This window comes from Gopherus evgoodei, chromosome 13 (assembly GCF_007399415.2).
Source record: "Gopherus evgoodei ecotype Sinaloan lineage chromosome 13, rGopEvg1_v1.p, whole genome shotgun sequence".
NCBI classification, from domain to species: Eukaryota; Metazoa; Chordata; order Testudines; family Testudinidae; genus Gopherus; species Gopherus evgoodei.
In genome coordinates this window covers 818,093-842,695 of record NC_044334.1, presented here as the reverse complement: position 1 = coordinate 842,695, position 24,603 = coordinate 818,093, and the positions used below count along the sequence as shown (strand labels likewise).

Genomic DNA, 24,603 nt, shown 5'->3' with positions numbered 1-24,603 from the left:
ATGGTATTTCCCCAGGATTTGCTTAAAGTATCAGCTTTGACCTGTGCCCTCAATGTTATGAGAAATCAGTGGCCAGCACCACAGGGGAACAGGCAGGCAGGCAGGCAAACATATGAGCAGAGTGCTAGGATGTGATTAACTCACCAGGGAAACTCAGTTTAGGTCACTCAGTCTGCATGGGAGCTCAACCCACCCAGAACCTCCAGTCTAGTTAAGAAAGAAATCCCAACCACTGCCTTGACATGATTTGTGATCTCCTTGGGGTAGGGACCACGCCTGACTCTGTTCTGGAAAGCATCAAAGTACACTGTTAGTGCTCAGCACATTTAGCACCAGTGCCCTGGAAGTTGGTAGGTTTGTGATTTCCATTTTCGTAGCCACTGGAAGAGACAATAATCCCTGCGGTTCAGTCTGGGCTCTTGCAGGCTGAGCCTTTACAGCATGGAGCGGCTTCAGCTCTCACATGGCATGGGTGGGGCCCTGCAAGTCTCACACCTCACAGCAGGAACATTGGGAGCGTGGGGCTGGAGCGGTACCTTGGAGCTGGGGTTCAGTGACTGGATGGATGGTACTGCAATGAGGCTGAAGCGCTCGTAGAGGTACTCATTCGAGGAACTTCCTTTCAGGAGTGCGAAGGGGATAAGGTACAGTTCTCCCTCTAGAACTAGTATCAGCTGGCGATGGCGGCCGACTGGACCACTGGAATGCATCAGACCCTGAAGAGGAAAGACACACAGGCAGTCTATACAGCCGAAGAAACACTCCATGCTCAGGCTCTGCTATAAGTGTCAGGCTTCCTAGCTCCCAGAATCAGCAAACCTGAAACATCTGTTTTAAAAATGCTATTCAGCAGAGCACATTTGACCTCAGATCCAACACCTATCACCCTGGCATGTTTGCACTGATTAACAATTCATTCATGAACAGAAGATCTCTAGCTAGATGCACTGGACTAGGTTCTACATCTCTGCTGCAAAGATCTCGGTAGGCAGAAGCAGCTTTAGGAAAGTTAGTCAATCTCCAGCCTTGTCATATTACAACTACCATTCCCACTTAAATTCAAACCTTCCTATTCACCGGAGGATACAAAGGTTCACACTTGGTCTCTGCCTCATCACTAGTCTCCTAAGATACTTCTGAAACTATTTGCTGGCTCACTAATCTGGACTTGGTCCAGAAGTTGGTCCAATAAAAATATTACCTCTCCCACCTCATCTCGTTAATATCTTGGGACCAATATGGCTAGAACAACATTGCATAATCTGGATTTGGTTCTTTGAAAGTTGCTAATCTCCTCTCTTGCTATGCATAAAATGACTAACCGCCCCTCCCACTTCCACAAACATTGGCCCCATGTGATGCTGTATGAAAGGACCATGACCATTTATATCATTAATACTGCCACTGTTAGACAATCGCAACAAATCTTTTACAAAGTATACCATTGTAAGATGTCAATGGAAAAATTATAATTTGCTGAGTATGATTATCATGTTTGTATGCATGTATCATCTTTGTATCTAAAGTTACGAATATTGACTATGTACCAGTATTTCAAATGTGTTTGCTCCTGGGATAACACCCACAAGGTAATTTACATCCAGTCTAGCCAGCACATTCTGAATGGATCATTCAGATTGATGGCCCATTACAGAACACAGTGGGCCATAGAGCTTGACCCAGCCTCGTGAGCCTTCCTGTGGACACTTTAGCCAAAATAGGGGTAATGGCTGCTCCTATGAGTCATCAAAGCATGCAAGGTCATGTGACTTGCTCATGTGACCCTGGACTCCATCTTGTGCCTATAATTTTCCACAAACTAAGACTGAGAGCAGTCCCTCCATATGGGAGAAGGTGAAAAAAACCCACCCACACTGGAAACATGGCATCTTCGGCTGTGACCCACTGAGGCATAGTGACACCCTCCACACGGAAAGAACATGTTCTTTTGTGCTGCACCACTGGAGTTTGTGAAGCACTTTGGATGAGAGAGTGGGGGTGGGAGAACGTAGGAGGGATCTAGATGCACAGGGGAGAGTGGCATTGAGACAGCTGGTCAAAAATGGAAAGGTTTTGCATAAACGTGTTCCGGAAAGAATTCTTTTGCTGTCAAAATTTGAAATTTTGATGAAAATTTCAGTTCACTAGAGAGCAGCAGGTGGGCATCAGCAATATTTTACAGCTGCTCATTAGTACTTCAGCTCAGTAAAACTTCTTCTTGCAGCCTGCATGCAGCAACTGGAGAGGGCACTGCATGTAATGGGAATTCTCTGTTTCTCATTCCCCTCGCTGCCCAGAGGCTGTGGTGCTCATCCTTGTTCGTTTCCTGCACATCCTCTCTGTTGCATTCTGTATGTTCCCTTAGCCTCAGTCCTCACATTTGTGACCTGTGTGCTGGAGGTTTCATCATTTATATTATTCCTCAGCCGGACGGCGACTAACACTGCCCAATGCAAGAGCCCCAATGGTCTGCATTTTTAAATAGCTTTATTTTGAGAACCTTCCCATAAAGAATTGTAAAATCAATCACCCCCAGGAGTGGGAGTGGATGGGTAAAATAAATCCCAGGCCTCACTTCCACATGACTGTTGTCAAGATACTCAACACTTCTCATTCTGCTAGCACAAAGAAATGACACTACCAAATGCACCAGCAGTGGGACTCCCACCCAGAGATTCTGCAATTGCATGCTTAGCAGATGTTGAAACAGTAAGTTACAAACCCAAGCACTGCTAAAAATGTCAGACAGCACTTTGCCCTTCTCCACAAAACTGGGCAAAGCTTTTCAATACTGGCTTAGAATCCAGCCCTGAAAAAATCAGTGAGGGCAGGTGCCACCTCAGTTACTGTTTCCAGTGAACCCAGGTCCTCAGGGTGCCAAGAACCTGGACAAGGCACCCAGTTATACGTGGCAGTTAATTCATTAGCTCTACTCATCCACACTAGGATGTTAGGAAGATAACTTTCTCTCCCCCACCGAGTATGGACTCAGCACATTTATCTACTTGCTGTTAGTATCTCCTCCTCTAGTCTCCAGAAGGTTTAAATGGAAAGAGACAGACAGACAGGTTGCCATCAAACATAAGAATGGCCCTACTGGGTCCGACCAAAGGTCCATCTAGCCCAGTATCCTGTCTTCCGATAGTGGCCAGTGCCAGGTACCCCAGAGGGATTGAATAGAACAGGGAATCATCAAGTGATCCATCCCCTCTTGCTCATTCCCAGCTTCTGGCAAACACAGGCTAGGGACACCATCCCTGCCCATCCTGGCTAGTAGCCATTGATCCCTCCTCTGTCACCCATTCCCAGCTTCTGGCAAACAGGGGCCAGGGACACCAAAATAGACCAAGACACAAACGGCACATTCAGTAGCTGCTGTCTCTGGTCCTATTTAAGGATGAAAAACTGAATTAATTCCATTTTAATCCATTTCATCATGTTTTATTGAAGAAGACCAGAAACAGCACCCCAAAGTGAGCAGCTCTGTAGCTCACATATAGCTTAGAACAAGAAGCACTGAAACAGCATCTACACCACACAAACTAAAAGCAGCAAAACTGATCTCAACCACAAAACAGACAACAAATTGCTGAGCAAACAGATGCCTCAATGTTAGAGCAGCAGGTTTAGTATGGGCCTTTAAAACAATATTTCATTTAAACCTGAGGCCTTTAGCACATACCCAGATGGGACTTCAGCTTCAACTTGACCTGATTTTGGAATTAACCAGTTCAACGTGTGTTGCTGTATTTCTCTTGAGACCTCTTGTTCTTCCCCAAGCGTGAGCCAGGTGTTCAGGATTCACTGGCAGGATGGAGACCAGGGCTCAGCACTCAGGACTATAATTTCTTTTGAGTGACACTGTTTTAGCTGCCATCAGACATAGCGAATATCTGTTTTGACAGGAAAAAGACAGCTACTCATGCTGCTCAGCAAATGAAGATAAAACTGCCCCAACTCCATTCTGAGTGGAATTCTGAATTACACTCCAAGCTCCCCAAACATGTACCTCTTCCTAATGAAAATCCTGGCTCCTGCACAAGCAGCACTGGACATAGCTTTCTCAAACATTTTGACCTGTATTGTGTAGGTAATAACCTAGAGAACCTCTCTGGCTCCAGACAGATACATTGTTCTTGGGAGGAATAACACTCACATTCTGCCTCTCTCTCAAATGATTGACCTACTTTGCCCCTTTTTAGATTCCTTGATTTAGAGACAATTTCATTCTCCCAGTGTCTCTTTCCCCTTTCTGAACAGTTCATGGCCTGACTTGTCAAATGAAAAAACAAACTAAAAAGGGGTTTGAAAGCAGCACGCAATGATTGGGCCTGCATGTGCTGAGTAACCAGGGAGTCCGGAGGGAAAGCACTGGATGTGCGTATATTAGGAGAGATGGACTTGGTGCATTTTATTACTTTTGCCGAGTTCTCCACAAACAGCTCGGATGATACACCTCTGTCCTGACCCACAGCTCCCCCATCCCAGGCCTGAGCCTCTGAGCAGAGATTTCAAGTCATGACATGCAGCAGTTTTTAATGCTGATAGCTGTACTTCAGATTGAGACCCACTGATCTCACTTCACTGATGACTTGAAGAGTAACAGGAATCTCCTGTGGGATTCTCTAAGCTTAGCTCACAGACCACAGCAAAAACCGAGCAACATTAATAAGGGTGTCATGGTATAATCCCCACTCTGAACCTTAGCGTCCAAAAGATGGGGTACCAGCATGAATTCCTCTAAACTCAATTACCAGCTTAGAACTTGTAGCGCTGCCACCAACCAGGAATTCCAGTGCCTGGTACACTCTGGTCCCCCCAAAACCTTGCCCGGGGACCCCCAAGACCCAGACCCTCTGGATCTTAACACAAGGAAAGTAAACCCTTTCCCTCACCATTGCCTCTCCCAGACTTCCCCTCCCTGGGTTACCCTGGGAGATCACTGTGTGATCCAAACTCCTTGAATCACAAAAGAGAGAGGAAAATCCACCTTCCCCCCCTCCTTCTCTTTCCCCTCCCAGACTCTTCCTGAGAGAAAGTAATCCTGGCACAGAGAGAAATCAGCCTCTCTCTCCCTCTTCCCTCCTTTCTCCCCACCAATTCCCTGGTGAATCCAGACCCAGTCCCCTGGGGTCTCACCAGAATAAAAAAACAATTAGGTTCTTAAACAAGAAAAACTTTTAATTAAAGAAAGAAAAAACAGTAAAAATTATCTTTGTAAATTTTAAAAAAATGGAATAGGTACAGGGTCTTTCAGCTATAGGCACTGGGAACACCCTCCCAGTCTAAGTATACAAGTACAAATTAGAATCTTTTCAGCAAAATACCAATTTGAACTCCTTCCAGCCAAATACACATTTGCAAATAAAGAAAACAAACAGAGCCAACTCCCTTTATCTACCTAGTACTCACTAGTCTGAACTATAAGAGCCTGTATTGGAGAGATTGGAGAGAAACCTGGTTGCACGTCTGATCCCTCTGAGCCCCCAGAGTGAACACAACCAAAAACTAACAGCACAGCACAAAAACTTCCCTCCCTCAAGATTTGAAAGTATCCTGTCCTCTGATTGGTCCTCTGGTCAGGTGACAGCCAGGCTTACTGAACTTGTTAACCCCTTTACAGTCAAAGAGAGATAAAGTACTTCTGTGCTATTAACTTTTCTTATCTGTTTATGACAAAGGGTTCTTAAATTCCCTCTGGCCGCCACCCAATCCTGGAGGCAAGGCAACATCGCTAAGGAAGGCTTAAGCCACAACGGAGGCAGGCTAGACACACAGGTAGGCAGTTAGAGAGAGAGAGCAAGAAACTTTCCCATGTGAAATGGCAATAAAACCGCAGAAGGAAAAGAAAGAGATTTCTTTTTAAGAGGAGTTAAAATAGTCACTGCCTCATGCTTGTTTTTCCTGCCCTCCTTGCAGCTCTATAGCTCACCCTGCTCCACCAACTGGAGACAAAGATACAGGGTCAGTCACTCTGACATCCAGCTGCCTCAGGAGCCTTCCTGAGAAAAATGTTCTCTCCATTCTGACATATTGTTACAAGCACCAACGGCTCCTTAGGCGAGCCTCCCCCCTGCACACTGCCTGTGGTGAACCAGCCTGCGTGCTCTGCAGCTAAATTACCAGCCTCTGCTCAATCTGGCCTCTCTCTGCAGAGACCAAGTTGACAAGCAGTAGCTTCCCACCAGGGGGTTGTTGTTTTCCAGAAATTTTTTTTTATATATTCCGTTTGACTTACTGCTCCAGGAGCGTTAGCTGCAGGCAACATAATGAGACTATCTAAGCCATTGTGACATGTGCCTAGCAGAATTTTCCATTTGTATGGGAAACCCCCAAGGTTTAATATTTTTTATGATAGCTGCATGTGTGTTAGGGAAACAAATACAATTATGAGGCTAATTTGCATTTCACATTCCTCCAAGAACTATTTTCAGGGGCGAGTTTAAAACAAAAAGCTGTTGAATGAAAGCAATGGAGGCAAGGCTGTGAACAGCAAAGCATGGGATCCCGCGCTCTGCATCAGGCCAAGCATAGGAACACCACTGGCAGCCATGAGGTTCCAGGTCCCAGCACAGGAGGGTGGCTGTAATGGCCATGTAATTGTTTGCCTTGGTGGCTGATGAATTGCTGGCAGTATGACTGAGCCATTGGGCACCGGCAGTGGGGTCAGCCGCTAAGATGCTGCAAAGCTGCTGATGTGGGTGGTCCTCTTCTTAGCAGTCACTGTGCTATGGACACCAGTGAGGCGCTGCCAGTAAACAGGATTGGAATATCTGAGCAGAGACGGAGCTGCCATTTGCTGAGGTGATGCATACATGGTCTGCACCTCTGTCCATCCCTATAGGATTAGTATTGTAATGCTGGGCAGCAGGCTCTCCAAGGCTTATCTGCAGCCCCTAACCCGGGGACAGCAGCCCACAGGGTACCTGAGTCAGTCCCATAAAATTACAACACAGGGCCCAGCCGTGATGCTCCTCAGGCTGGAGGGAGATAGCAGGTGCCAAGAACTCTTGAGATCCTGTTAGCCCTAGTCCTTTGGACAAAAGCTGAGGTGCAGCTCCCAGATTTAGCTTATTCCAGGCCCTCGCAAAAGCCTGCCCCAGCAAATTGCTCGTCTCAGAGCTCTCTAAAGGTTAGGAGCCTTGCAACCAGAATCATCACCAGTAACGTTACTCCCCTCCATGAAAGCAGGTTCGCTTCCAAATTGTAGCCCATCGGGCTAGCTTGCCTTCATTATATTCACTGCTCTTGCCTTCATTATATTCTGTTTGCATTATATTCAGCGGTAATGCAAGGAATCTATAGGTCTGTACCCTGTGAGACATTACCTCCAGCAGTTAGCATAAGGCTTGGGGCCCATGATTTTGGCACAGATAAATGATCTAATGGTCACCCCTGAGTTTTGGGGAACTGAAATAAGGTGTGCAAGGAGGATACTGACCATAGTGACACCTGCCAACCACAGAAACATGAGTAAACATCCGGAGATGACTAACCACAGGAGCATTAGACATGGTGGCATCAGCATACATACTATAAAAGTTGCAATCCCAGCCTAGGGAGAAAGACATAACCCCGGGATGGTGCCAGAATAATGGCCACTGATGATGAGAGGGGAGGTGATGCGGAAGATGATGGCTGACATTTCAGGTTGTTCTACAGGAGATGGTGTGAGTATATGATGTGCAGATGTACAGATGTGTGAGTATATGATGTGCAGATGTATCTCATCTACCTTACTGAGTTGGGGTGTTTGTGACTGAGTTGATAACACTATTGCAATACAAAGCGCTCCTATAGAGAGAGTGTTGCTGCTGTGCACATAATAATTTGAATAATATGGGCTGATTCTGGAAAATACCTGCCAACCTTCAAGTGATAACATCGGAATCTTAAGTAATCAATGTAATAGTACATAATCTATAGATCAGGCTACAGAATCCTGGCCATGTTCTCTAGGAGTTACATGCATTGGTGCGGGGGTACGGGGGGAGCTTACAGTGGCAGCGCTGAGCCCACGGCTCATGGCAGTTATACTCCAGCTATGAAGCACTTTGTACAGGCAGGACAATGTGCCAAAAAGCCACTCTCTGTAAAATAACCCTGTATCCCAGAGACTCCCTGGGGGGGCTGGAATTGTTTCTCTCTCAGACGCCAGCATTGTGCTCCAGCACAATACAGTGTCTGTTCTCCCTGCTGTCTAGCTTTAGAAAGAGCATTAACGTCTGAAAAATACCCTCATCTTGTCTGCTTAGAGACTCAAGGGAGAGTTGGGCCTGGTATTTTCCTGTTGGGTTATTGCTTTGTGACACGGAACCTGCTTGAGGATCTCAGACACCGGTGGTCTGAAGTTCTGGGTATATATAACACTTTGCATTTGGTAATGCTTGCGATTAATAATTACTAACTAGCTGTATAAAGAATAAAATCCACAATTCAGACATTCCCTCCCTCTCTGTCGTGCTGCCATGCAACCAGATCCACACCTCCCTGAGGAACGTGGAGTAACTGAAGTCACAGAAAGTAAATGACTTTGATAATCAAATACAACTTGATCAGGGACTTCTTGTGGATCACAGAGGCTAGCGGACAGCGCATTTTTAGGTGCCTGAATTGTAAAGGATCAGCAGCTGACACAATGAACTGATAGCCTGTCTCTAGATGTCACACAGCTCACTGGGAGTAGTAGCTAGAGTGAGAAATCTCCTGGTGACACCTAGACCCAAACCACTGACACCTTCCCACAAGCACTGCTGGTGGCAGTGCTGGCTGCTTGGGTAGCTCCCAGAAATGCTGTTTGGGTCTTGGGAAATCTCATGGAGAATTTTTACCATTACTGTGCATCAGACAGACAGATAGCCAGAAATCACTTTCCCACCCCTGCCTAATCACACCTGGTCTGCGCCTCACCTCACCACATGTATCTCAACCAGGGGCAAACCAGAAGCTTGGAGGCAGCCCTAAGCATCTGAGCAGCACCCTGATACCATAGCAACTGAAAAGTGTTGGAGAGGCGTGGGTGAGTGTTCCAGGGCTGACACCCTCTAGCTGAACAGACTGCAGCAGAGCCAGAGAAATCCACCTCAGAGTCGATGTTCAGTAGCAGTGACCCAGCGATCTGGAAACTCAGCAGGCCCCCACTGCTGCTCCTAGTAGCCTATTGTGCAGGTGTAATGGCTCCAGCTCCTGTGAGGCTCAGACTGGGCTGATGTGATGTTTCATGATGGCTGATGTACGTGACTACACTATCCACCTCTTAAAGATCAGTCCAAGTTGCTGGTGCCTTCCTGACAGCTAAAGGACAGAATGTTTCAAGGAAGCCACTAGGCAGCGCTTTCCCCTTAAGCAAAAATTAAATCAATAGCGGCTACCGCCTAAGGTAAAATATTATTCCATTCCGCTTCTCAGATCTCTGACCCAGGCCCTTAACAACATCACAGCTGCTAAACAAGACAGTTGTTCAAATAATTATGAGCACTGCATAAGGGGCTAATCTCTTTAGTCTTGGAAGTGTCTGTGATTTATAATCTCAGACTTTTACTTTGCAATATTTTTATTGAAAGGCTGAACACACAATTCTATATTCGTCTAGGAAACCTGCGGCTGGCTTCCCAGGTCGGCTCACGTGACAGTGCAGCACTGCCCCCTAGTGGACAGATCACATAGCAGCTGCACAGGGAAATCCGGGTACCAGCTAGCACAGCTCTCTGGCTTTCATATAAGTGGGAGAATTAAGACTTGTAGGAAAAAGAAAAAATGGGGGAAAGGGGATTCTGACATTCACAGGCTCCCTGCATCTCTTAGGAAAGAGGAGTCACTACTCTGAGTAACAAAATACACCAATTAATCCCTCCTGCAAGAGAAGTCAGGAATGTAGGTGAGATGACAGTGCCCCTCCCTAACTCTTCCTGCAGCGAACCCCCAAAGCTTGTGCAGTCTGTCTCGCTCAGCTACTGCCCCCATTGTGTACTATGCAGAATCACTGCAGACTTTCCTGATGCTTCAGCACAATTCCAGCTGGCAGATAAACCCAGACCTCTCCTCTCCGATGAGACATTATTGTGAAATTGTTCTCAGCTCTTTAGGTCACTGTGATTCTGTCACATCTAAACATCCCACAGCAACATCTCAGCAGGCACCTGAAGTCACTCCCTGTCTACAGTGGTGGTCTGTGTGCATGTTAAGTGCAGTCCTTTCTTGAGCGATTTCTCTCCTATGCCTTGTCCACACTCCGCATTCCCAGCAGGTCTCTCGCACACGGTGCTGCTCCCAAGCACCTCAGATTGATTGGGCCCTTTAACAGCATGTGGCTGTAGCAATGAGACCATGTGGTGTGATTCTACTTGTCAGCTGTCTCCTGTTCTCCCCCTTGCTCACCAGCACCAACAGCTCTCCCTGCACTGTACACTCAAGATCAGCGACAAGAGTGCCCCCAGAAACCTCACAACTCCATGTGCCCCAAACCACTAGAGTGACAGCAATATCCTGTCTGAGCTCCAGCACAGCCAGCAGCCCAACCTGTGCCCAGCAGGGAGCACATCCCAGCAGCGTCCCCTCACGGCCTGTGCCTAGGGCCCTGGCTAGCACTTTCTTACTGGCTATGCCAGGCTCTTGTTGTAACACAGCACTGCGGGATGGGTGGGGGACGGAGAGGAGGACGAGGCTTTTGGGTCTACTCAGACTCACACCATTCGATATACAGAAGCCTAAGGAAACCTGGGATGAAAATACCCTTCACATGGCAGTGCACTGGAGAATGCAGGCTCTGGGGATTCACTGATTCCATCAGCATGTTGTTTAACAGCATAAAAGGAAATGAGAACTATCCTGTGGTGGTATAACTTGCATGGCTTTGCAATAGGTGTGGAGCGTAAATCAGGACAAGCTAGTATGGCCTCAGTAAGCCTCTAGTTATAATGCTGTCTGCAGTTCTGGTCACCTCTTTCTCGGAAGGACAGAGCTGAGATTGAGACGGCAGGGCAGGGGACAGCCAGGTTTGGGCTGGGGTTAGGGGAAAGGAATCACCCTTGGACTTTCTCAGCCTTGAGGAAGGGAATTCTGGGGGATCTAATGAGGGTGCAGGAGGAGCATCAGAAAGGAGAGTCGCAGAAAGGCTGGGGAGCAACCTTAGAGTCAGTCCTGGAAAGTACAAGGTCAGTTGGCTGACAAGCAGGAGTTAGCAGCGACTGGCTAGCAGTCAGCAATTCCACGGTGGCATACTCCAGGGCTCTGCCAACAGTAGCTATCCACCTGCATGGCCCAGGAGAGGGGTAAGGGAACATCCTCACTATGCAGATTGTCATTTATGTTTGAGGCAGCACCTAGACCTACCCATCAGGATGGGTGTGATACAAATGCAGAGTAAAGCATGAGCCCTGCTCCAAAGAGCTTAAAGGCAAATAGACAAGCAGGAGAGGGGAGAGCAAAGATCCCGCACACATGCAAAGAGGTCAGGGAGTGACTAACAAAAGGCTTCTTTATATCAACCTTCTTTTACCCTTAGCCTGCTTGCTACATGTTCCGCATTTAACCTCGGGTGTCGATTCTCGTCTATCACTAACTCAAGCCTCTTCAGAGTTTGAAAAGGGATGGAAACCAGGAGCCCAGAGAGGGGATGTGACTTGCCCCTGGTCACTCAGCAAGTCGCTGGTAGAGCTGGGATTAGAATCCCAGCCCCCGGACTCCTCACCTGGAGTTCCGGCAGAGATCTGGTTAGTCTGGTAGAATTCCATTCCATACCAATGGTGCGACATCTCATTACATCCACTCCGTGTGATGTGCTCCTGCGTATGACCACGGTGGCACTATGCTTCATGTGGCACCTTTCCGATTCTCTGCCTGTGATTAACTGATACTTGGAACACCCCATCACACATCCAGCATGCGACCAACCCCTCTGCATGAGACACTCCACACATCCCAGACCTGCTGCATGGAACACCCTGCCACAGAGCACCGTCTCTGAAAAGATGCAGCAGAAATTCACAGGCTCAAAGATGGGCCGTAAAAACATCAAGAGCCCTGGAGAGGCTCTCTGGTAAAAATACAATATAGGGGTGTCATAAACAGATAGTAGGGTTTAATAGAACAGAAGTACTTCATATCTCTTTTGCCTGTAAAGGATTAACAAATCAGTGAGCCAGGCTGTCACCTGACCAGAGGACCAATCAGGGGACAGGATACTTTCAAATCTTGAGGGAGGGAAGTTTGTGTGTGTGCTGTTAGTGTTTGGTTATTGTTCTCTCTGGGGGCTCAGAGGGGCCAGACGTGCAACCAGGTTTCTCTCCAATCTCCCCGATACAGGCTCTTATATGTCCAGAATAGTAAGTACTAGGTAGATAAGGCGAGTTAGGCTTGTGTTTATTTTCTTTATTTGCAAATGTGTATTTGGCTGGAAGGAGTTCAAATGTGTATTTTGCTGAAAGGATTTTAATTTGTACTTGTATACTTAGGCTGGGAGGGTATTCCCAGTGTCTATAGCTGAAAGACCCTGTACCTATTCCATTTTAAATTTACAAAGATAATTTTACTGTTTTTTCTTTCTTTAATTAAAAGCTTTTCTTGTTTAAGAACCTGATTGTTTTTTATTCTGGTGAGACCCCAGGGGACTGGGTCTGGATCCACCAGGGAATTGGTGGGGAGAAAGGAGGGAAGGGGGAGAGAAAGGTTAAATTTCTCTCTGTGTTAGGATTACTTTCTCTCTCAGGGAGAGTCTGGGAGGGGGAGAGAGAAGGAGGGGGGAAGGTGAATTTTCCTCTCTGTTTTAAGCTTCAAGGAGTTTGAATCACAGTGATCTTCCAGGGTAACCCAGGGAGGGGAAGCCTGGGAGAGGCAACGGTGAGGGAAAGGGTTTACTTTCCTTGTGTTAAGATCCAGAGGGTCTGGGTCTTGGGGGTCCCCGGGCAAGGTTTTGGGTGGACCAGAGTGTACCAGGCACTGGAATTCCTGGTTGGTGGCAGCGCTACAGGTTCTAAGCTGGTAATTAAGCTTAGAGGAATTCATGCTGGTACCCCATCTTTTGGATGCTGAGGTTCAGAGAAGGGGTTTATACCATGACGGGGAAAGCTGAGGAATCTAGGAAGACAAGTAATAGTCAGACCCTCTCCTGCTCCCTGGAAACAAGCTGCCTGGGAGTGCTCTGCACAGGACGTTCAGTCAGCCAGAGCTCAGTGGATGTCACGCTTATCAGCATCCTTAGAAAGGGGCGTGGAGACCCTCCTGGCAAGCAGGCCTGAGCTCTTGATGCTACCCACTGAGGGAGCCAGGGATGATTTCAACCTGCAGCTACTCCATTCTACAGATCACCCTGTAGCCAGACTGCCCCCTTTTCCAGATCCCATCTCCTCGCCCAGCCCCTCTTCTGGTGGGTCAAGAAAAATGTTTCACTCTGTACCCAGGGGCAGGCCATGCCCATGGCCCAAGGCCCACCAGCACAGACCAAGGTGAGTCAAACACGTGGGAATCCTACATGGAAACCCGCAGGCACAAACCTCCACCCTCAGCATTTCAGACAGTGCCCCAGCCTGGGATAAGTGAATGCATTAATGCAGCAGCACTAGCAGCCCCAGGCAGTGGAAAGCACTGGGCTGGGCAGAGGGCTCTTTTATCGCTGTATGCGAGAACAGATACGCTGGCAGGGTTTGGGTTCTGTCTGGTAACAAGTCAAAGGAGGAGGTAACAATGAATGGTCCTGGACTGAGAGCCTGGGACACTGAGGCAGTCTTTATCCTAAGAATGGATACAGCATAGGCATTACCAGGGCAAGCTTCCCCACGAATGTGGCACTCCCTGAGATCCCCATCCTAGAGGGATCTCCTTGAGGGGGAGAAGAGAGTTCACTTTTTATGAAACTCATTTCACGTCGGGTCCACTGAACAGCCTCCCATGAGAAGTACTTGCAGTTGCTATTCCTCTCCTGAATTTAATCCAGCAATGCTCCATATAACCAACTCCCTGAGCTATCCAGTCACCCAGCTGCCCCACGCTGGAACCAGGCATCCACTGGTGAAAGGTTCTGTGCTTCGTTCCCAAACCATGAGTTATCTGGCCTCTTCCTTTCCAGGCCCCAGAAAGTTCTGGTAAGTTGGACTCTGCAACTTTTGCCTGTAGCAAGGCACTTACCCCTTCCATGGGCCCTATCAACAGGTCGTAGAGCGCACGTAGTGGGGATTTGGAGAAGGTGCTCTGCCTCCTGGGAAGAGAGGATGTTCCATCCTTAGCAGGGCCCATGGTGCTGCTGAACAGACTAGTCATGCTCTGACAGCTCCTGCGGATAGAAGGAAAGCAAGAGGTTAACTGGAAAGGCATGGAGATTTGAAGTGGATTGCCGAGGCATCACCCTAGCTTCCCACAAGCCAGTCCCTATGCCTGCCCAGGAAAGGCTGGTATTCCAGTAGCAGCTTTCCTCCCTGGTTTGATTCTCCCATTCAGTCGAACACCACGCCCAACAATGAGAGAAACCGCAGGGTGAATCAGCTGCAGACAACAGCCTACATTTCCATGGAGTTTCTCTACAGAATCAAATGTCCCAAAGTGCTGTTCAAGGCACTTAATTACATACTTGTGTGCAGCGATTGCGTGCAGGCGAACGTGAGATGCATTAAGACTCGCCTGCAGCCACAGGAAGATTTACATGGGCGCTAGGCACCAATTAATCTGAGATGGCATCCAAAGGGAAACACGACAAAGGGAGCACTGGGCAGACACCTGTGCTTGCTGCCTTTAGGCGGCATGGCCCCATACAGCTGAAAGCCTCACTGAGGGAGCACAGCTCCCCCCCTTGGGCTGGGAGCCAACAAGCTGCTGACTGGGAGCTACAGCCTCAGTTAGACACAACTGCGTCCTTCAGCCGTGAGAGTGACCCTGAGAAAGCCCAACATCCCCCTAAGCCAAGCGGACAGCACTGGGCCCAGGGTAAGTCGTGTGCATCCACGGCCAAAAGCATCACGCAGCATTTCTCCATTGGGCGCAGTCAGAGCACTGGAATCTGACCTGAGAGAGCCACAGGATACGCACGGCCACACACACACACACACACACATACAAACAGTAGACCAAAGGGAATCAGGTGCTCTGGGACCCAGTCATAGCGCTGGCAGGAGGGAACCAATGCTGGACACGGGCGGTCCAGGGATCAGTGAGTGGCCCCTCTCACACCTGTTACCCAAGCACTTTTCAGGGGGGAGTTCAGTGCTCAGCCTCCCAGCCCCAGCACCCAGACTCTGGTCTGCCTCACTGCAGCTTCCTCCTGAAGTGAGTGCAGGATAAAAACTCAGCGGACTCCTCAATCCATGGCCCTGCAGGTTCATCTCCTGGCTGGTGTTCCATCTTTGCCACCTCATTTTGTTGCTGGGAGACATTCTGTTCCCTCGTTCCTACTCCTACAAACTGCTGCTTCTCCCAACCATGGCCTGGACATTTAGAGCTGCTCCCTCTGCACTAGCTGGCACTGCGGTTCGTTGCTGAGGTCCAGACGTGAGCACTGCTAGTGCCACTGTACAGTGTCTAAATACCAGCCCCCAAAGCTGTGCCCCCACAATGCCCCTGTGCCACTGCACCAAACCCTTCTCCCCAGACCTGGCCCAAGAGGGGCTGCTGAGTTGGATTCCTGCCAGTCCCTTCTGCACGCAGCAAAGGGTCTGTTCTGAGTCAGCTTTCCCTCAGCATGCAGTGACGTCCAGCAGGCTACAGCCTGACAAGCTCCTCTGTGCCACTCACATTCACAACCCGGGGCCATTCCCTGCTTCTCCCCAGCCTGCTGGTCTCTTTCCTGCGCAACATGTACTAGTATTGAAAGTGAGACCCAGCCCACTGTCCAACAGCTCCTGTGGTTATCCAGGCCCAAACCATCTCCTGCCTGTACTCTCTTACGGCCCCCCAGAACTCAGCCCACCTCAGCACATCACTCCCCCACTGAGCCTTCCACAGCCTTCCCTTTGTACCCTGAATCCAGTTCAAGATCCGCGTCTTTGTGACTCCCCCACCTCCACCCGGATGGCATCTCTCGTCTCCCCGGGCGTCTTCACTCCAGCTGCACTGTTCCCGTACTGCCCTTCCCCAACCCCCATCACTGTGGACAGAACAGCCTCCCTGCACCAGCGTGCCAGGCCCCATCCACTCCTCATTCACACCCCCATCTTGGGTGAGGTTCCCCCGCCCTTGGCTGCCCTCTCTTCCCCAGGATCAGCAGAAGGAAGGAAGTGGAATTAAAAATAATTGCCAGGGCTCCTGATGCCCAGCGGCTGGTCTGGGTGCAAGAACTGGACAATGAGCTCTGCCTCGGCCTTTACAGCACCCAACAAAGAACAAGAAGGATGTTTTGAACCGTTGGGTTCTGGCCAGGCCCCACCGGAGTCCCAGAAAGGTGTTAAAGCCAAGTGTGTGGCTCTGCAGAGCCTAGAGTCACTCTGCCTGCAAATGGCCAGCAGCACCCACCTAGTCCTGGGTCACTGGGAGCCGAGCCAAGCACGAACCATCCCCTTGCTGGAGTTTGGAGGGACCCTGCTGGGCGCAGCGACTTACCACCCCAGTGTGACACTCCCTCTCCCTCTCCCGCTGGTGTTCCCACACTGCTCAGTGCTGAGATCCCGGGGATGGACTCAACCTCCCCCGCACATGGTGTACGGGCACACAGCCCCTCCGCCAAATACCCCACCCCAACCCCACGTGCTGCACGGGCACACGGCCCCTCCGCCAAACACCCCACCCCGTGCTGCCCAGGCACACGGCCCCTCCGCCAAACACCCCACCCCCCGTGCTGCACGGGCACACGGCCCCTCCGCCAAACACCCCACCCCGTGCTGCCCAGGCACACGGTCCCTCCGCCAAACATCCCACCCCCACCTCACCTGCTGCATGAGCACACGGCCCCTCCGCCAAACACCCCACCCCGTGCTGCACAGGCACATGGCCCCTCCGCCAAACATCCAACCCCCACCTCACCTGCTGCATGGGCACATGCCCCCTCTGCCAAACACCCCATCCCCACCTCACCTGCTGCACGGGCACACGGCCCCTCCGCCAAACACCCCACCCCGTGCTGCCCAGGCACACGGTCCCTCCGCCAAACATCCCACCCCCACCTCACCTGCTGCATGAGCACACGGCCCCTCCGCCAAACACCCCACCCCGTGCTGCACAGGCACATGGCCCCTCCGCCAAACATCCCACCCCCACCTCACCTGCTGCATGGGCACATGCCCCCTCTGCCAAACACCCCATCCCCACCTCACCTGCTGCACGGGCACACGGCCCCTCCGCCAAACACCCCACCCCGTGCTGCCCAGGCACACGGTCCCTCCGCCAAACATCCCACCCCCACCTCACCTGCTGCATGAGCACACAGCCCCTCTGCCAAACACCCCACCCCCGCCCCGTGCTGCACAGGCACACAGCCCCTGCGCCAAACACTCCACCCCCACCCCATGCTGCACAAGCACACGCCCCCTCTGCCAAACACCCCACCCCCACCCCATGTGCTGCACGGGCACACGCCCCCCCTGCCAAACACCCCATCCCCATCCCACCTGCTGCACAGGCACACGCCCCCCCTGCCAAACACCCCACCCCCACCCCGTGCTGCACAGGCACACAGCCCCTCCGTCATACACCCCATCCCCATCCTACCTGCTGCACAGGCACACGCCCCCCCTGCCAAACACCCCACCCCCTCCCCGTGCTGCACAGGCACATGGCCCCCCTGCCAAACACCCCACCCCCACCGCGTGCTGCACAGACACACGCCCCCTCTGCCAAACACCCCACCCCCAGCCCCACCTCACGTGCTGCACGGGCACATGCCCCCCCTGCCAAACACCCCACCCCCACCCCGTGCTGCACAAGCACACGCCCCCTCTGCCAAACACACAGTATCACACAGGACAAACAAGCCTCCCCCCACCACGTCTGCAGGGCACAGGGCAGCTCGGTTGAATCCCAGTCCCCCCAGCCGCTCCCTGGGCAGGCAGCACCTCTGCCAACCAAGTCCCATAAAAACCCTGTACAGGCACCCGGGGACTCCGTCAAACACACCTCACATGCACCCCATGGCCATGTGGCACCTCCGCCTCAAACCAGCCACCCTGGCCCCATGCCAGCCTCCTGTGCTACCTGGGCAGAGAGCGCAGCTCACACTGTTACTGTCAGCACGTGGTTTTCACAGTCATTAAACAATTGTTCTGAGGTGCTGTAGAGTCACTACTCAGCTCACCTCCAGCCCCCTGACTGCTCTGGGACCCTGCCTCTCGCCCTCTCACCCAGCCTGCCAGGCCTTCAGCAGAATCTGCATCAGCGTATTAGACTAAAAGTAAAACTATGCCACACACTTGGGCTGCAAAGTCTTTATTCAAGCCTCTTTTGGAACAAAGAAGCTGAAGAGACTTTGCCATCCTCTCTTCCCAGGGCTGCATGTTTCTATTCCTTGTGCTGAAGGTCCCCATTTCTCTGTGCAGGTCACAACCACAACCACACACCCACAGTGCTATCAACGGATGACAGAGGCAAAAGCCAGAAATGTGAAGTACTCAGAAACCCAGGAAATCAAAGCCATAGTAAGTTCCTAATGGACAGGCCAATCAATCCAGTGAAAGACATTAACAGAGCCTCTGTTATTAGCACAGCTTTTTTCTCAGTCGATTATATACCCTGCGAAGGGTGCATCCCTGCTCTGTCTTTACACTTACACACTAGGCAAGTATGCTGGTGAAGTCACAGAATCGACACATAACACTCCTTCTGCCCCTGAGAAACACCCTCTCATCTCATTGACTCTGAGTAACCAGAGGTGGACTACTGCACAGGCCCATGGGGCCAGGCCCAGGGTCCCCAGCCAATTTGGGGGCCCTAGAAAAATCTCCCCCTGCTGTGGCCCCAGGGCTCTTGCTCCCCGCCATGGCCCTGGAGCCACAGCAGGGCGACAGTGGAGAGGGGGAAGGAATGAGCGTGGGGTGTGGCTGTGGGGGAAGGGGGAGAATGGGGCAGGGCTGTGGGTGGAACGGGGGTTAGATTGCAGGCAGACAGGGTGGGGTGGGGCCACAGTTCTGGTGCTGCCGCCCCCCCCCCAATTGCTCCATCCCAGGACCCCAGGAGACCTTAAAATCCCCTGCTGTGACTAACACCTCTCCCTCCCGAGCTCTCTAACTGCTGAGATCACAGCCCATGCCCCGAGACTGGCTGCACTCCATTCATGGAAGGAAGGAAGGAAGCTGCTCAGCATTAACTGCACTTTACATTGAGGGCTTAAAGGGGAGATATTTGAAATGGCAATTAGGAGCCCTAATTTAGCACCCTAAGGCTCTCTAAGCCATTAAAAATCTCCCCAACATTTTTACAAAGATGAGAGGTCTGCTTGTGCCTGGAACTGAGCATGTATACTCAGGCATCAGGACTGTGCCTGCAAGACGCTTGATTGTGCGCACAATTCCCCATTTACATGTGCAATTACAACCACTTACACAAATACAGATGAAAACTGTGCACAGAATTGGGTCTTCAATATTCCACAGAAAAATGATCTAATTCATCCTCGCAGCCCCTGAACGAGGGTGGGAGAGATTATTCCCATTTCTGAAAGGGCCTGAATCATCTGATGGGAGCTAACAGGAGCTATGCATGCTCAGCACAACTGATAATCTGACAGAAGTGACTTGCGCAAGGCCACACAATAAGTCTGTGGCAGAGCTAGGACTGGCCCCAGCCCTGTGCTCGCCCCAGTGGACCAGGTTGCTCTCTGGCTCTATTGAGCTGGCTGAGAGAGCTGCTCTCAGTTCATGGAGTTTAATTGTTCTCATGCTTTGCAAAGTGCAGATTTTAAAATCAGTTCAGGAAATCCAAGTGATATTTCCCCAGCTCTACCCAGGCCCCATCACTCCACTCCTACACCTCCAAGCTCCACAGGACTGGGATGTCCAATTGCTTCTTTGAGGTGGATGGGTGTAGAGGGCTATTAACAGGAGTAATGTCCCAGCATTGCAAAAAGCAGCTATGTGCCAGCAGGTGGCACTATTATCCTCTCTCTCACCATTAAATAATTATAACAGACATTTATTACAGGGGGCTTGATTACTCTAATCAGCAAAGTCTCCATCCTGAAAGAGTTTTGCAGCCAGGCAGCCTTGGATTTTTCAGCTTACCACTCAGATTTTTTTTATTAGTCCAAATCCAAAGCAGTAACATAAATCGTTCACTTTCCAAACCTTTGGAGCTGGAGGAGAACAAATCCGCACAAGGGGAGGAAGGACAAAGCTGCTTTGTGCATGACATGTGAGACCTGGCACCTGCCAACCTCCCTTGTGTGCACACACTCCCCATCCCAGCAGCTCTGGTGTCAGTGAGAAGGCTTGGCCATGTGTCCTATTTACAGGGTCCTGGGGCTGGTTTCCTGCAGATGCTCTTGCTGCAACCTACCAGCAGGTGTGAGCCGCAGTGTTCCTGGCCTGGCTGTGTGCAGTGTGTTCTCCCCTAATGCCTGGAACAATACCTCAACCCTGCACAGACTCTGCAGAGTCGCTGATCTCATCCTTTGTATGAGGGAACCCATGCCCAGAAAGGGTAGAGAACAGCACAAACCAGGGTGTGGAGGTGACTGCATATCAGTGTCACTCTGCTTCCGCCCTCAGAGAGGCCCAAGAGTGACCCTGCAAGCTCCCTAGAGAAAAGGGGAGTGATCACGTGCTGCACCTCCCACTGATCTGGTCTCAGCCAGGCCCAAAAGGGACTGCTGTGTGACTACAGGACAGACATGGGAGGATACCTGAGTGCGGGAGAGGATCACACAGGGAACCCCAGAGACAAGGCTGCTGATCCCACCTCCATGCATGGGGGCCTGGCACCACTCAGACAGGATTCTGGGGACCCTGAGACAGGAGTCTGGGGGCAGCAGCCAAGCTGTAGAGCTGGGTGGGAACTGATGGGAGGGAAGCTGGGAATGGGTGATGAGATGGATCACTCGGTGATTCTCTGTTCTGTTCATACCCTCTGGGGCACCTGGCATTGGCCATTGTCAGAAGACAGGATACTGGGCTAGATGGACCTTTGGTCTGACCCAGTATGGCTGTTCTTATGTTCAGTGTAATGTTCTGTCCTTGGAAAGATTTCTCAGGTCCAGGATGGAACTTGGGAGCAGAAGATGTGGCTGACGTCTCAGCTAGCTTAGTGCCACAACCACCGGGCAACTGGCTATTCTGGGCTACAGCTCTCCCAAATCAATGTGAAGGTCTTGGTTTTGTGATAAAGCCCCATGAAAACAAATTTAGTAAGTACCATTTTTTACACACTGGGTTTCTTGTTCTCTAGCCGAGTCTGGCCAGCCCAGCTCAGCCCATGCCCGCCAGAAGCGCGCTCACAGCATCCCCTGGACATGCCTCCACCATGCTTGGCACCCAGAGAGCCTGGTCCCAGAGATGCCACCCCAGCTACACAGCCAGGATCATTCTCACTCTCACACTGAGCTGCACCAAGTGCTAGAAATACCCAGCTTTGAGCTCCCGGGGCTGCTTTCAACTGGTCCACAAACCCACAGACCACCCAACTCTCTCTGCCCGTGTGCCTTGTATTCCGGCAGCCTCAGTGCTGCTCAGAGCAGGCCAGTACCCCTAGCTGGCACAGGGCCAATTAGATAAGGGGCATCTTGGCCACTGCTTTCATCTGTCTCCCAAACACTAGCGTCAGCCTAGGCCAGCCAGACCCCTCCACTGTCTGACCAGGCCTGACATTGTTCCAGAAAGACTGCATGCTTGTCCTCCAGCAGGAGAGCCCTGCGCTACCCGGCAAGCAGCTCTGCTCTCAGCTGTGCTGGAATGCATGCTGTACGGGGGATGTAAGCATGCTCAGATACCAGGGGGATGAGCAGCAGGTAAAACCCTGAATGAGATAAGACATACTGCATCTGGGAGGGGTATACAGGGCGTGTACAGCTATGGTAGGGTCATGGGCTGCTGTCGCCCTTTATGAATTTCGGGCCCCCCCTTTGCTGTGCTGTGTCCTTTGAGTTACTTTCAGGTTTTGTGGAGCTGTTGTTCTGATCCTGGACACCACGATGATGGGCATCTAGATTAGAACCCTCCCTCTGCCCTCAAACCATCCTGATAAAACACTGCAGGCTGGTAGCCAGCCTGGTGGGGATTGGAATTGGAGGTTTGCACAGCCAGGGCATAGGGTGCAAATGGGAGCAGCTTACTGATTCCCCTGATGTAGGCACTTGGCAGTGACACCCCTCTGCCTGCGGGTGAGGGTGGCTCTGCTGAGTTCTGTTCATGCTGCTCTCAGCCAGCTCCAGACAGACACAAGGTCCCTTCTGCACATGGGGGGCAAAGTCCAGTGATGCCACAATACAGGTATTAGCTGTGACCCTACCTGTCTATGGCCGCCTGGGCCTGTTCCCTGCCCTGAGCTCCATTCAGTGACAGGAAGATCCTGTTCCTGCATTCTTAGGCAAGAGCCACAGGCTGCCCATGTTGCTCCTCTGGATTCCACATGTTGAGCGGGGCTGGTTTTACAGTGATGTATCATTTGCATATTTGTGCTTCCCCCCCACGTCGATTGTTCTCTTGGATTCTATTTTCTGCTCATTGGGCACACATGGGCTCTGGGACTCCACAGCTGGTGACAAACTGATACCTGTCTGGCCCCACTGAGGCTTTGCTGGGCTCTGAGCACCACCCCGTAAGCACACAGAGCAGAACCTGAAATCCCCAGGGTAGAGACACTGCGCTCCAGGATTCTTCCCAGTCAGACTCTGCTGGAAACAAATGAGCTCTGCACTTGGCAGGCAGAACAGGAACTCACACTAGGGCCTTGGAAGAGGTGAATTTTCACCTCAAGTTGCTCTTCTCCCTTCCTCCCATTTGCTTTTACAGCCCAAGTTCCTGCAGTACTATATAATAATAGGAGATATCGCTATCTCCCAGAACTGGAAGGGACCTTGAAGGGTCATCGAGTCCAGCCCCCGGCCTTCACTAGCAGGACCAAGTACTGATTTTTGCCCCAGATCCCTAAGTGGCCCCCTCAAGGAGTGAACTCACAACCCTGGGTTTAGCAGGCCAATGCTCAAACCACTGAGCTATCCCTCTCCCAAAGGACCTTTCACTCTTGAAGCATGGTGGAAGCTGTGGTGTGAGGGCTGAGAGCAGGGACCTGGTCTGCAGGAGGGTAACCATCAACTGAGAAGTGGGGCAAGCTGGGTCCATGAGAGGGAAGGGCCTGTCTCCTGGGAGGATCAGGGCCCATGTTGTGGGGGATGGGGATAGGCAATGAGGTTCCATGCTGGAAATCCGAATGGCTCCTGGGAGGCTGGGGAGGGTCTGAGAAAAGAGGTGCCAGCTTACGCAGATAGGAGTGGCTCCCATCAGTCACTTCTCAGTAACTCCGCTGGTGACCCACACCCCTGTTCTTACATCATCTTGTCCTTTCAGTGCTCATTTCCTTTCCAAGGGCCCGTTTCTTCTCTAACCCTCCCTCAGGGGTTTGGCTGCTCCAGGAAGACCCAGCACAAAATCATCCTTCTGTTAGAAGCCAGAATCCCTACGTTAGGTGGCCACATCCTGCAGCGGGCTCATTCCCAAGCAGCATCTTCCTTTCAAGAACATCCATTTGCCTCCTGACATGGAGGTGTCTGCACAGCTGCTGGGAGCATGGCTTGCAGCCTGGGATGACAGATGTGTTAGTGGGGCTCATGCCAGCAATGTGGACATTCCAGTTGGGTTAGAGCTCAAAGCAATGTCTGCACAGCTGTTCTCAGCTGCTAACCCAAATCAACTGGTGAGATGCTGTCGCCTGGGCTCCCAGCAGCTGTGGAGACACACCCTAGCTGACCAGCGGTTGAGGAGCCTCATTTCTTAACAGCACGTGCAAGTCCTGGACAAGGGGGCACTTACACTGGCATGTTGCCAGGCAAATATCCTTCTGATGAACTTAGGCATCCAAATGTAAGACGTGAGCATCCTGTTTGGGCCTTGCATCGTTCTTAGAAAGTGTGTCCTTCTATGAATAGAGACTAGACGAAAGCCTTCAATTTCCTGCCCCTACTCTGGTCAGCCTGCTGCTGGGGATCCACAGGTTCAACAGCTTCCTGTTAAAAGGTGTATAGTCCCCCTCACTTCTGTACAACACCCTGCACTTTGCTTCTGCATCTCACAGGCACATACGCAACCAGCAGGAGGTGCTGATGTGTCAATGCTGCCTGGATAGACTAGGAATCATGCTCTGGGGAACTAGACAGTGACTTTCATTCTTGCTCGCTATTTGATTCAGTCAGTTGATTTTAGTCTGAGAGCCTAAAATGAGAATGGATAGTGTTCCCACAGTGTTCTCTGAGAGGCCAGACATCCCTTGTTCATTCTGGGCATCAGCAGAGTGGGAACACTGTCCATTTCCACTTTCTCTCCTTCCAGCCTAATTCTTTGTCACATAGAACTTAACCTGACTCCTTGCTCAAACTGGGGCTGTGAGGCGCAAGCTCTCCCCATTGTCTCAGGCTGTGTGTGTCACATGGCACCAGCTGCACAGTCCACAACACACAGTACAGTAGTACTGAACACAGAAAATCATCAGTGGTCTGCAAAGCTCCCTCTGCCCTCCCCGCTGTGCACAACCCTTCGTTTAATTGTC

At 51.0% G+C, this 24,603-nt stretch overlaps 1 protein-coding gene across 2 annotated transcripts in view; it reads right to left on the bottom strand.

Moving 5' to 3' along the window:
- The window catches only part of TTC28 (tetratricopeptide repeat domain 28), a 316,685-nt gene that overhangs the window by 24,748 nt on the left and 267,334 nt on the right, over positions 1–24,603 (bottom strand). For both annotated transcript variants that reach the window (XM_030582635.1, XM_030582636.1), the window contains exons 13-14: positions 14,122–14,266; positions 537–716 (exon numbers count right to left, since the gene is read on the bottom strand). In XM_030582635.1, the coding sequence (XP_030438495.1) occupies positions 537–716; positions 14,122–14,266 (325 nt within the window). The remainder of the gene's footprint in view (positions 1–536; positions 717–14,121; positions 14,267–24,603) is intronic.